The sequence below is a fragment of the Haplochromis burtoni genome, unplaced genomic scaffold (assembly GCF_018398535.1).
Source record: "Haplochromis burtoni strain Fernald_Lab_line unplaced genomic scaffold, NCSU_Asbu1 Contig_291, whole genome shotgun sequence".
In the NCBI taxonomy this organism is placed as follows: domain Eukaryota; kingdom Metazoa; phylum Chordata; class Actinopteri; order Cichliformes; family Cichlidae; genus Haplochromis; species Haplochromis burtoni.
Window position 1 is genome coordinate 530,951 of NW_024582652.1, and position 14,450 is coordinate 545,400.

The 14,450-nt window shown below is 46.7% G+C and overlaps 1 protein-coding gene across 7 annotated transcripts in view; it reads right to left on the reverse strand.

The window, feature by feature from the left end:
- The window catches only part of LOC102288933 (aspartyl/asparaginyl beta-hydroxylase), a 42,583-nt gene extending 29,974 nt beyond the window's left edge, over positions 1-12,609 (reverse strand). Inside the window, exons 1-5 of one of the 7 annotated variants that reach the window (XM_042227941.1) lie at positions 9,955-11,043; positions 9,664-9,842; positions 9,521-9,589; positions 6,111-6,293; positions 1,098-1,142 (exon numbers count right to left, since the gene is read on the reverse strand). In XM_042227941.1, the coding sequence (XP_042083875.1) occupies positions 1,098-1,142; positions 6,111-6,293; positions 9,521-9,589; positions 9,664-9,826 (460 nt within the window). In that variant the 5' untranslated portion in view covers positions 9,827-9,842; positions 9,955-11,043. Of the gene's footprint in view, positions 1-1,097; positions 1,143-6,110; positions 6,294-9,520; positions 9,590-9,663; positions 9,843-9,954; positions 11,044-12,392 lie in introns of those variants that run through there. The other 6 variants (XM_005940378.3, XM_042227939.1, XM_042227942.1 and 3 more) reach the window with 6 other exon arrangements.
- Positions 12,610-14,450: the final 1,841 nt, after the last annotated feature.

Below are 14,450 nucleotides of genomic sequence, written 5' to 3' on the forward strand. Positions count from 1 at the left end.
TGCTGTGTGCCTTCCCCCTGCTCTCTCTCGCCCCCCTTCCATGCCTGTGCTTCACTGCTGCTCTATCAAATAAAGGCAAAAATAGTCACAAAAATAAAAGCATGCATCAGTGTGTTAAAGTGCACAGAGGAAGTGTCTCTGTTAAAAGAGGAAGGATGTGGTGATGAGGAGAATTCTGTCTGTTATAAGCAGCAGCCCCACCGATCAGACCCCGACTCAAACCACAAATCGAAAGCATTTCAAATGCTGCTGTTTAGTTTTGTGGACCTCTCAGTTAGCCGGACCACCAAAGCCTATAAAACAGTAAAATATAAAACAAGCACCTTTAGTCCCATCATATTAAATATTAAAGAGAAAGCAGACATCTCTACAGCTGGCAGCTCAGAGACCAGGCCACAGGCAGGAGCTTACCAGGCGGTAGGCCGATCTCTTAACCTTTTAACTTTCTATTTCATTTTCATAAAACCTGTCCATACTGAGTTAATAAAGGCTCTATTTCCATTCCCTCCTGATGCCCCGTGACAGTAAACGAGGTAGACATGTCTCCTCGCAGGACAAGATAAGATTTGAGCAGAGACACTCAGATCTATGAGAGAAGTGAACGGAACAGAGAGGAAGTCATGCAGGTAACTACGGCTCTGCCAGTTCCTGGATAACAGCTGCTCACCTGGAGTGTTTGCTATGGATGCTGGCTGCCACGTGGTAACCAACAGCGTACACGCGCAGGCGGCCTACACTCAGACATGCGGCTGTGTTTACAGCACAAGGGGACACAAGGTGACCACCTCGTTTACCACCACTGAAAGTCACCCAGGAATTCACAGAACCGTAGTTACCAATGCAACTTCCCTTACATTAAGTCTCTGTACAATCTGGCAGAGCTCTGCCTCTAATCAAACTCTCTTCATCATCTTGGACACAACTTCACAGCTGCTGTTTGTTCACACTCTGTCGAAAGTTCATTTTAAACTATTTTAAAAGCAGAAACGTGATTCTTCCACCTGCAGCTTGCAGTCACAGTGGGCTCTGATGGAATCAGGGTGTAATACGATGGATGGGGATGTGTAGTTATGGCGCGTTAAATGTTGAGACTGTACCTTGTAAAACTTCAGAAAAGTTCATACGAAACTCCTTAGCTCTGGCTGCGTGCAGAGATAACACAGAGAGAAGAGGAAGAAGAGGAGGGAGGAAGAAGAGGCCACAGGAGGTTAAAGCATTGCAGAGTCACTGTTTCGATCAGCACAGTCATTACAAACAGTTTATGGCTCTGCTTTACAGTGAAACACCTGCAGCAAAGTGAGAGGCTTTTATTGTGAAGGGCCGGGATGTAAACATATGACATATGCACCGTTTACACAGCAGATAAAGACGTTATTACACAGATCCTGCTGCAGCGAGGAGATATCAGCCTGTAAGGCTCCACCACTCACTCTGCTTTCAGTTTCCTTCTTGTCCGAGCAGATTGTGAAGTCAGAGACACTTTGCCTCACAGACATTAAACAACCTTTTCTGCTACAATCTTCTCTTATTTACAAAATGCAGTTCGGTTCATTTAGACAGCAGCAGACTTGTTTTTGTCCCCGACCATGTTTTAAACCGGTCTGCCCAGTGACTCACGTTATCGAACGATGGTTATCAGCATTAGAAAACACAAACCTTCCAGGACACACACACACACACACACACACACACACACACACACACACCACACAGCACCACTCACACACACACACACACACACACAGCACACACAGCACACTCACACACACTACACACACACACACACACACACACACACACACACACACACACACACACAGAACACACACACACACACACACACACACACACACACACACACACACACACACACACACACACACACACACACACACACACACACACACACACACATCACACACACACACACACACACACACACCACACACACACACACACACACACACACACACACACACACACACACACACACACACACACACACACACACACACACACACACAGACACACACACACACACACACACACACACAGCACACACACACACGACACACACACACACACACACACACAGACACACACACACACACACACACACACACACAGACACACACACACACACGTTGCGTGCTAGCTGCAGAAACAAGTACAACCACAAATTCTGTGACTCTGCCCACAAAAAGCAAAAAACAGCAGCCGTCCCCAATAAAGTTGTTTGTGCACTTCCCACCACTTCCAGCACACCTGACTGATTCAGTGAGTCTCTGTGCTTATATTTAAACTGTCAGAATTGTTGACCCATCAACCTGAATCCAATTTGGGGACAAAGGTAAACGTGGCAGAGAGGTGAGGTGGCAAGCAAAGTGCTAGCGTGGCCAGCTCATTTAGAAACATATATTTTCTTGTAGCTGGCTGTCGGTCACTAGCATAAAATCCCAAACTCAGTTGCCTAGTTAACCCTCTAATGTATTTAATGCACCCTCAGAAGCAGTGTTGGGACTAACGCGTTATTAAGTAACGCGTTACAGTAACTACGTTATTATTGTGGTAACGAGCACGGTAACTAGTTATTATGCCAAAATCAGGAACGCGTTACTCGTTACTGGGATTTAGATAGGGTCGTTACTCGTTACTTCGTGTGGTGGCTATCGCGGAGCTTCCACAGATTCAGTAACATTAGCAAGTGGTGGAGGCCAGCAGGTGGAGGAGGGAGGAGAGACCCGAGGCGGCCGCCGGTCCAGGTAGTGAACTGAACTTCAGGTAAGAAGTTATGACCTGCAGTCTCTCTGGGTCAGATATGAACCAAGTTTAGGTGGAGTTTATTTTCGTTATTCTGACTTTTTCCGTACTGCGTGCTAGCTAGCATGACGGAGTTTCTATACAGCTGGGTGGTGCTATAGTTACTGATGTTGAACTTTATTTTGTTCATAAGTTATTAGAGTTGCCAACCGTCCCGTCTGGTATTCAGAGAAAATATTACGCGTTTCTTATTGAGGTGAAAAGGAACAGTTTGTCCCGTAATTCAGCTACAATGAAAAAGACACAAAGCTGGAGTTATTCTGTGTCTTTGCTGCACAGCTGCCTCTTCTCCTCTCATCCTCCCCCCTCCCTCTCCTGTTTCTACTTCAATCATGAAACTGATCAATGATCAGCTGATCGGCTCTCGTTTGTTTATCACTCACTTTGCGCCAGAAAGAGGAAACCAGCGATGTCGCGCTAAACAGCAGCAGCACGTTTAAGCTTGATCAGCTGTTGTTAGAATTTATTTAATATTCATTTCTAGTATCAGAAACACACTTTCCTTTACAGAAACACTGAATCAGCCATCGGTTTAGCGCAGTGGGTGAGCGGGCGACCATATGCCATACAGCCGTCCCGGGTTTGAGTCCGGCCTGCAGCTCCTTCTCTGCATCTGTCTGAAAAAACTAAAAAGCAGAAACCCTGACAGGATTTCGCCGTCTGCATGTCTGCACGCTGTGCAGCTGACGCCATGACGTGATCCAAACTGCTGTACAGAACCAGAGTCAACCAACGGCGCTCACGTCTCAGTTAGCCTGTCTCACTGTGGTTATCATTTCCATACAATGAAAGCTCGTAACTGAGAGCTGAACAGGAAGTTGCTCACAGCTGTGGCCGATGTGTGTGCACAATGGAGTCATGATGTCTACAGATACAAGGTCGTTTATCAGTCTGAGGAGGGAAGTTTGAGGATCAGTTTGTAATGTGACACAGCAGAGTCGCCGTTTTCGCTGTTGTTACTTTTCACTTAAAAAAGCGCATTTTCCCACAAAGAACTGGAACCAGGGTCTTGAGATCAGTCCGCTGTGGCGTTGTCACGCATCCTTGTTGCTTTCAGGTGTGCGAGTCACGACAGGTGGCAGCCGTCTCCTGGTTTCAGCGTTTCCTGTGCAGATTTTATGGACGGCGTTCTTTAACCTGGAAGCTTAACCCTCCAGTCGTATTTTGGGACTGATAGCTCAGGACTGCTTTGCAGAAATTGTGACTCGGCGATGAACTGATCAGAACCGCGTGATCAAACAGCAAAGTTGGCGTGACTAAAAAACAGTCAGAGCCCAAGAAACAAAACCAAAAACATCCCCCAAACTACTTTACTGACCCTAACTGGAGTCAGGAGCTCAAAAACAGAAGAGGAACTGGTGGCTGTATTTCACATTCAGTCATTTTGAAACTGTAGTGATTGTAAGACGTGACCAAAAGTCTAGCGAGCACACATTTCAGCAAACTTCCCTCTGGCTCTTCCACGTTTATCTTGGGTCCGTTTTCTCCGGAGGTCGTCCAAAGCTCCAACCTGGCCTCGGATGGCATTTAAGCTTTTTGTATGCCAGGATGAAAGCTGTTAATAACCCAACCAACCACAGACCACAGCAAACATGTGTATTTCCAGGCCACAAGCTCACTTCCTCCCGCTTGTCTCGCTCCTTTTGGTACACACACCAAAAAGCATCACTGCTTTAAGCTGCAGACACTCAGAGCTCCCCACAATCGGCTAACGGCACATTGAAACCATTCAATCACAGCACGCATGTGTGGAATACTTTTGTGCACACAGATCAAAACGCTATTGTACTTTTGAAACGCTGTGTTTGTTCACGTCTGACTGAGAGGAAGGCGCTGTGAAAACTCGGCATCAAACCACATGAAGAAGTCACCGGGTTCCTGTACAAAAACCACTACTTTGACATTGTGTTTCAGTGTGTGTGAACGCTGGAGACCCAGACAGAAATGCTGCTGAGAACCAAACCAAATAGGCCAACAGATGCACGTCTCCTTCTCTGCACACGGCGGGACTCCACAAACGTTCTCACGCTGCTCTCACGTTGGAGACGAACCCGAAGGAAGAGAAAGACTGCCAAGGATCGTCGTCTTGTAACATTTAGATGTAACCGTGACACGATCCACTGTGGAGAGCCCACAGCTGAGAATAAACCCGATCAGTGGACAGCACTGTGATTGGTCAGGTAACTCTGCGTCAGGATAAATGATGGTCCAGGGTCAGTAAAGACATGTTGGGTCGTCTGTACCGACCACAGTTAAATTACTTAACTCGTAAATAATTTTTAGTTTGGGAGCAAATTTGTGAAAACTTATGAAGCAACAGCGACGAGGTGGTGCTGCAGCTCAGCAAAGAGGCGGGAAAGTGAAAGATCAGACAAAAGATAAGATGTTTACCAAGCTGACATCAAAACTTTCAGTAAGTCTGTTATCAAAGCATCGGATCGAGATGAACAGGAGTGGTCTGAAACGCAGAGCCTGAAGATGGCAGGAGGCCGTCTTTCACGCACAGGAAACTGATCTGAGAGCTGCTTTAGCGCTCTGGAGTGATCAGGTGACCCATCGACGGTGGCCTGGGTTTGAGTCCGCCCTGGGTCATTCACTGGCTGCCTACAAACTGAAAAGCCAGCTTTCTCATGAGCACAGAATCTGCTTCCTCATTTTCATCTTTAGAAGCATCACGACATCGTGTCGACAAAGCGTTTTGGAATTTTGTGTCGTTTTATCAGAAGCGGTGTGTAAACAAAGACGATCTCATTTTATGTGAACTTCTTCTTCCTCTTCTTTGTGGATATTAAACTGTAACAGCCGGGAAACGGCCACACTAGTTGGACCGTCTGAACCTCCAGGCGCTGCCTCAGTTCGATGTTTGAACAGATTATCACACATCCCACTGTCACTGCATGTGACCAGCGTGCAGTGCTGTTCCTAAACACGGCCTGCTGCTTGGTGAGATGTTTGCTGACTGAAGCAACGTGTGGGGCCCCCACACGTTGAGCAATTCACCCGAGCTGACTTTTATAATCACAGGATAATCTGCATGTCATCTTCATTCAGGAGGAAGATTAAGATGAGGTTTATGAAATGCTGAATGTCTGCTTTACTTCTGCAAAACAACCACATCGACGCATGTTAGCCACTTCCCTCTTCTGCCAGAAAACAATCCCTCACTGCTTTTAGCTGTTCAAAGTCTGCACCCCTTCAAAATAAAAGCTTCAGGAAATTGGGCACTGAATCAATCATGCGTCTGCTTCCATTAAATTACACCATGTTATCACGCCCGCCCTCCAACTCACCGATCACGGTGTCGTAGTCCACGATGTCGAAGTAGACCACGGCCACAGAGCTCCAGACTCCCAGCAGACCCAGGACCACAAACCAGGTGAACACGGAGTACTTTGGGCCTCCACCTGCATCTCCTCCGCCTCCTCCCTCTGTCCTCTTTCCATTTTTGCTCTCCACCGGCACCGTCTTCCCCTCTGCAGGTGTGAAAAGCTGATGTTAATACCAAAGCCAGTTTGAGTAACATTTATTTCTTCTTTGAACGTGTGAACTGAGGCACGATCGCGCCTGCTGCCAGATTTAGATCAGCAGTTAACGTGCTGATAGCAACAAACTCGGTGTCACCCACAGACAGACAAGATCACACAGCACAGAGCTCTGTTGTTGAAGAATGAAGTGAAATCTGAGCATCGGGGCCACGTCTTTATTTCAAACCGTCGCAGAGAGGACGACAGCGCGCAGGTTCAAATCTGCACCACTGAAAATAAAAACGTTCTCGTGCAATAAGTTTTGTGTATTTCACAAAATGTATGCAAACTGTCATCGTCACAGCACGAGCTGGAGAACAACGCTGGTGCTGATTGATCGCCAAACAAAATGCAATGACTGGAGCAGGCGTCAAACCTGACGGCAGCTTTATCGTGTGGACGTGTCCTGCACTCCTGAGGTTACGAGGCTCAAAACACTGAAAACATTTATTTATGAAATTAAAAAAGCAAAACAAAACTTAAACAGAGGAAAATATTTTTTTATTTACAAAACGACCAGAAAATAAGGAACATGCACACACATGTGCACCAGTATCTGTGCACCAGTCTTGCTCACCTGCACAGGTAATCAAGCATATTAATGTGTTATGACATCAGCAAACAGCAGCAGGCTGAAGCTGGGCGATCAGATTTAAGCCCTCTTTAGTGACTAAGGTTCAGACTTAGTGGACTGAGGCGTCATGTTTCCAGCTGGTTTTCCTCAGGACAGATTTGGCACATTGTCGTACTATTTTAAGTGCTTTGGGAAAACGAGGAGACCGAGTGGGAGAGCGAGACAGGAAGTACAGGCGGAGAGCGCTATGACGTGATTAAACTGTAGGTCGGAGTGTCGGCTGAAGGAAAACTTCTGGTGAAAGTCTGAACGTCCAGGAAAAACAAAGAGGGAACAGAGAGAGGGGCAACATGGCTCCACAAAGGACAACCCGACCCAGGAATAGAGCGAGAGACACTGAGTCAATATGACCCCAACAGAGAGAGAGATGACAACAGCTGTTTCAGGACTGAACAGGCTGCAGATAAAGAACAGCTGTCTGCTTTTGCACTGCGTGAAAATGTCACTAAGAGCACTCCTGAAATAGCCCGAGGCTGCGTTCAACACGTGTGCGGTTAAAACACCTCAAGTGTCTCTAAAAGCACTAAAGACCGTAGAAAGCAGCACGTAATGACAGCAGTGATGGAAGAAGCATCACCTCGGTGCTGATGTGGCCGATAAACACCCGGCAGTGTTAGTGGGTCACAGCTAAGGTGCTGTGAGTTTCACCTGGTTCAGACACCAGCACGAAGAGCTCGCTTTAGAGTTTAAAGAGCAAAGGTTACGGTTATCTAAGGCTGCGTCCACACTGAGGCTGCGTCCACACTGAGGCTACGTCCACACTGAGGCTACGTCCACACCTGCGTCCACACTGAGGCTACGTCCACACTGAGGCTACGTCCACACTGAGGCTACGTCCACACTGAGGCTACGTCCACACTGAGGCTACGTCCACACTGAGGCTACGTCCACACTGAGGCTACGTCCACACTAAGGCTACGTCCACACTAAGGCTACGTCCACACTGAGGCTTACGTCCACACTGAGGCTACGTCCACACTGAGGCTACGTCCACACTGAGGTTACGTCCACACTTAGGCTACGTCCACACTGAGGCTACGTCCACACTAGGCTACGTCCACACTTAGGCTACGTCCACACTGAGGTACGTCCACACTGAGGTACGTCCACACTGAGGCTACGTCCACACTGAGGCTACGTCCACACTGAGGCTACGTCCACACTGAGACGCCGTTTGCAGAAACCTTTGGAAACGTTCTCCAAAGCGGACACATTTGAAAACGCCGTTTTCGCATTGCGGTGTGGACAGCGAACCCTGAGCCTTCTCAAAAACGATGACACATGTTAGTCATGTGATGCAGTCATGTGACCAATGAAACTAAGATAGCGGAGGGCGTTATACAGCAGGTGTTTGACAGCCTTATTAAAGATTAATATCAGTCTGTAGATGCTCCAGAGAGCTTTTCCTCAAATTCTTTAACTCTCACTCACTTTTGCAACTTTGTACTTTTGTGTTACTCGCAGCAACAACTCCACCTCATTGTGAGTCCGTTTAAATAACTCGGTGCTTTCCCTCGACATTCTGCCGCGACGTTACAAAGAGCCGGAAACTAATAAACGGCAGACAGAAATGAAGCTTCTTGTGTTTCACGCATGTGCAGGACTGGACCGTAAGCGCTTCAGTTGTTTCAATGTGGACGCACAACTCTGTGAAAACGACTGAAAGCGCCAGTGTGGACGCGGAGCGCTTTCAGACATTTTCAAACTTATCCGGGCGAGTGTGGACGGAGCCAAAGTCATCGAAGCAGCCACGGCGCCCCCACCCTGCTGCGGGTTTAAGTAAATGATTGCTGGTTCAATTCCAGCGTGTGACACAAACCCCCTTTGTGTAACCAAGCACTGCTACAGCACAGCAAACAGCAGCTTCCAGTATCCAAGTAAGGCATGGACATTTACTCACGACCCTCACACACCTCTCTCAGGGTGGGAACGTGGACTTTACAGCCCAGTAAACCCAGTAAATCGTCCTCATCACTGCTGACCTGACGTCCCACAAACCCGAGAAACTCAAGCAAACTTTGGTCACTTTGGGTTTCAAGTACTTTGTCTGAGTTACTGGGAATTTACACTTTGGATGGAAATTCAATCCACAGCTGCGCAGCGACCTCCCACCCTGCACCGTAACCTTCATCAAAGTGTAACTGAAAATCAGGGCGATGCAACAACTGCGATTGTACGATTCCTATAAAAACATTATCACTGTACCTGCTGGAAGCCTACAGAGAAACAGCGTTGCTCCGGTGAAAAGTCTGCTTAAACCTAAACCTGATGTTAAAAGATTTTGGATTGGACACAATGACGTGTAATCTGAATACCGACGCCAACAAACTGATGCTGAGACACATTCGCTTCACACCAAAATCACCACAAGCCTTCACAGCATCACCAGGGTTCATCTTGGCAGCTTTTATTGTGAAAAGCTGCCACAGGATGTAGCCGAGTTTGTGTTAAAAGCATGCTGCACACCATACGAGGTGAAACCACACGAAACTCTGACCTTCTAAGAAGTGTTCCAAACCGGGCCAGTCCATGCCTGTCCTACCTGTCTCCTGGACAACAGGCTGCACTTCCTTCTGTGCACGTGTCACTTCCTCCTCCCCCTTCACGCCTCCTAAACGAGCCAAACCCGACCAGGTGAGAGCCAAACCTAAACTGAACCAAACCTCATGCATGCCTCAGTCCTACCTGTCTCCTGCAGCAGAGGCTGCGTTTCATCCTCTAACAGCGGCTCCACCTCCTCTTCAGTGTACATCACCTCCTCCACCTCCTCCTCGGCGTGGATCTCCTCTACATGAGCTGCACCAGGAGAGGAGGTGTAGGAGGTGCCGTAGTGGCGGTATCGCTCCATGGGTGGAAGCACCACACTAAACCAGCATCAAAAACATTAAAAGCAGAAAGTGAAGCTCCTTCACGCACAAGATGAAACTGACCTGCAGGACAAAACCTGAAGACGTCACAGACCGAAGATTAACGCACCAAAACTATCGGAGTCTTCTCAACCAGGTGACGGCGTGCTTGAAGAAAACAAGCAGCTTTAAAAGTTCGAGGAGGATCTCAACGAAGTGACAGAAGGAGACAAAAACAATCCGAAAGAACAAAGACTCTAAACGAACGATCGTCAAAAAGCTTCAGCGACTCTCAGCGTCTCCGAGCAAAGACAAAGAGTGAAGGAGCTCCTCCTCCTCTCCCTCCCAGCAGCACAGGGATTGTGACGGGCTGCTGAACCTGATCCACACTATTATTAGAGCTGACAAACCCTGCGACGCTGGCTGAGAGATGCCAGAGAGGACAGAATAGCCCCCGCATAACCTTGACACCGGCATTTCTGGACTCTCTCAGCTGTTGCGGCGTTTCAGAAATAATCAGCAGGTAGTACGGCCACGCCAGAAAAACCAAGGTGCTGTACTGGTCCTGAACCACAGCAGGGAACCACTGAAAACATCCCTGAGAGAGCGCTTCACACAGCTGTTGGGGCTCTGAGTGAAGTGGGTGTTAATGGTGGATAACACCCTCATAAGTGTGGCAGTTTTGCAAGCGAACAAGTGTGATAGTGGTGCACTGATGAGCACAGCTTATCTTTCCAGCGCTGACTCGGCTGCCTGTATAAAAACCAACCTGTGTCGTTTTACAGTAACGCTGCTGCCCTTCAGCAACTATATCACTATTTGTGAAGCAACTTCTGGAATTGCCAACTTGATTCTAATGAACTGATAGCAGAGCGACTCAGCTGTATTACCCTTTTATCTCTACCTCGACCCACCAAAGTCACTCTGAAGACAGCAGCTGACTGTGAGTGGTCCGTCTCCTTAGCAACAACACTGGAAGCTGATTGGAAATCACAACGATTTTGTTTGTGGTCTCCAGCCACCTTTTAAACAGCAGCTGAACAAGTACATCAAAAGCCAGCTGTTCCAGGTGCTTTTATATTCAGCCAAGATTTCCTCACAGTGGTCGGAAAATTATTCCCAGTGCTCATATCACAGGTTTACAAGCTCGCACCAGCGTGGAGGGTTACACACGATGTTTGGGCATTTGGACACATGAAAAATAAAGAGGCTCTAGTAACACGTGTGTGTGTGTGTGGGGGGGGGGGCACTCTTCATGGTTTGTGAAAAAAAAGCAAACTTCCTGTTTGTATTAACAACCATGAAGAGGCTGCTCTGGTCTTAGAGTACCTCATTACAGCCAGTTCTGCTTTTATGTGATAAGAACCTTACGATCCATCACTCGTCACTGTGTGTGTGTTTATGTGTGTGTGTTTATATGTGTGTGTGTGTGTGTGTGCGTGTCAGAGTTGTGTGTGCACACAGTCACGGATGTCAAACGGGTGTTATTCTTGCTCTCACCTGATCGAACAGATGTTTGCATGTGTTGTTACAAATGGAAAGCATGTGTGAGAGAAACGTGGAGGTAACACTGTTGGATGTTTAAAAGCTAAAATGTTACAGCAGCAGCAGTGAGCACTTTGTAACACCCAACATTTATCTTTGATGTGAAATTATATGTGTTTGTATTTCAGGCTTTTGGGGACCCTGTGTAAAGACCTCAGACTGTCTCAGGAATGTCAGTGAAAGCATGATTCATGTGTTTTTGCCCTTTAAATTAATTACAGACTGCAGTGAGGAATAACCCGGTTTATATCGGGCTTATAAATGTGTAAATAATGAGCGGGGCCAGTAAACTCCCGCACAGAGAACAGAGATAACATGAACCCCTCACTGCTGCCTGGGAGAAAGTTAGCTGCCGTTAGCAGGCTGTTATTGATGGAGGCTAGGTTAGCTTAGCGTCGTTTCCACGGCCACTTTCATGTTACCGATGGGCAATGAAGCTATAATCACACAGAGCATGCCGGGATGTATCAGGGAGGTTAAACTGGGAGTCTGCTTTATTGTGATCATTTAGCAGCGCTAGCAGAGAAAGGGGCGAAACCAGTCCCGCTCTCTTGTATCGCGAGAACATCCAACCAGACTCCATTGAAAATTCTTCCAGTCGAATATGCATTTGTTTAGAGACGGCGCTACACGTTATAAACATAAAATACGACATCTGGGGGAATATTTAAAAACCACTTCTCCACTCGGCTTCAGTAAAATACAGCAATTGTGATGCGTTTATTATAATTAGATATTTAACAGCATGTTAATGACGCTTCAGGACGCCAGGCAGTGCGCACTTTTCGCTGTTGGAACCACGGGAGATCTACCTCCGAAAGTAGGAGTCTACGTTATATTTTGTATTAGTGTATTAGCCGAATCGAAGAACTAATCTTATGGATTAAAAATATATTCTCGCTTTTGATGTACTACACGCGATCCTTTCCAAAGACTGAAAATAGCTATAAACTGCAGAATGTTAAACGGAAGTCTGAATTAGAGACACAGGCGGGAGAACCCAGTCAGATAAAGGGTACGTACCTTTTTTTGAGTGGTTTCTGGGATTCTTTCTCTGCGCCATTGCTTCGTAAAGTATCCGATGTTTGTTTCAGTCAAGCAGCGATGAGGTGACTCTCTAACCTGGCCGTGGTTGTCGCGGTGAAAGCTCCTGTTCGCTTTCTGCTCTCCGCTCTGTGCGATGGAGCGACGCGTTCACCAAAAATCACGTCCTCACTTGGATACCAGCAAAGCCAAAGTCCATGGTAACCGTGATTGGCTTAGTAGTTCACAAATCAGAGCTGCCTAATGAGTGTGTGGGTGGGGCAACAGGCGGGTTCTTGTGTTTTCTCACCAATCAGATTCCTGCGCTGCTTCCCAGTGTCGTTCCTCCCTCTGGAGAGGAGCAAAAACGTGGCAGAAGAGGGAGAGGAGTTTTAAACATCGGGGCGGAGGGACACAGCTAATGGGGGTTTTAATAACCTTTATTGATAGCGTTGTTACGGTTTAAAGTTAACATTGAATAAAGCAGGTTTTAAATTAGATCATAAGAACGGAAACGCGATGAAGTAAATAAAATACTTTCATTAACTTTTGGGAAACTATTTCTTGTTGTTTGATTATTTATTTTATGGTCTATATAAATAGCCCACTCAGAGCTGAAGTAATGGTCTATTATTGATTTAGGGTTATAAATGAAACAAGTGGTGCAGACAAACTACGCTGAGGGAGCAGAAATGAAAAAACAAATGCACCAGAAGTCTCCACAAAACTCCCAGAAACCCACCACCTCTGCTGAGATGGCACAATAACCTTTCTCCTGTTTGTGATGCTAAAACTTCTCACAGTCAGTCACCGAAAACTCTTAGTTCACCACTTATTGCAAAATATAAACAGACCCAGTTAATAATACAACAATTGGTTTATTGAAGGTGGGGGAGCAAGCTGGCATGTAGTAAATGTGATTGTCCACTAGATGGAGACAAACACAGAGGAACACTGAGCCGTATCTCTGCAGCTGAATAAAGAGAACCTTTATTTAACTTTTAATAGTACACTAATAGTTCTGCCTATCACAAACAGGTGCAGCTCTACAGTGCATCAATTCCAGCCTAAAGTCTGGCCATGCTCCCCAAGAATGAATGATTTCTGTCCTGCAGTGGGGAAAAAAGAAAGAAATAAGTGGTGCAGTGGTCACATCAGTCCATCCGTGTCCCTATGTGGCTTCTCTACACGAACCCGGGCTTCCTCCCACAGTTCTGAGACATCCATGAGGATGAATGTTTGTCTGTCTTACAAGTGTCAGACATGCAGCAGAACTTATGAGCCGATGCACACATAAACACTGGTTAAAGGCTTGTTTTGTTCAACCACTATTCTTCAGCTGGACACATCAAAACAGAGTTTGAAGATGTTCAGAAGATAAATTTGGAGGACAATGAAATTCTTTCCTCAGCATCAAAGAAGTCAGACTTCTGTTGTTGTACCATCAGGCTTTTTCCACATCCTAGAAGAAAACTCTGCAAGAAAACATCCTCCTAACTGCAGCTGTTCAAAGGCTGCTGGCTCATATCAATCAGTCAATCAGGAGTCAGTTGTGGCCAGTGACATCCACGACGCTGTTGCATGCTGGGGCAGCGGGTTGAGGGTCGCAGATGCCAACAGACTAAATAAACTGATCCACAAGGCCAGTAATGTTGTGGCGATGGAGCTGGACTCCGTTAGGGTGGTGTCTGAGAGGTGGATGTTGTCCAAGATTAAGACAATACTGGGCAATACCTCCCACCCACTCCATGACGTACTGGGTAGCCACAGGAGCACATTCAGTGGGAGACCGAGATGACCCAAAAGCACCACTGACCAACACAGGAAATCATTCCTGCCTGTGGCCGTCTCCCTGTACAACTCCTCCATCTAACACACTGTAAACACTGCAATAGTTACACCCTGTTTTTGCACACCCTCTTTCTACTCAGTAATATTGCTGCCAGTATTCTTGATATTTATTTATAACCACCTCTGTCAATCCCATTATGGAGTGATTTCACTCCACTGGCTACCTGTACATTTTAGGATTGTTTTTAAAATTCTCTTATTTGCTTT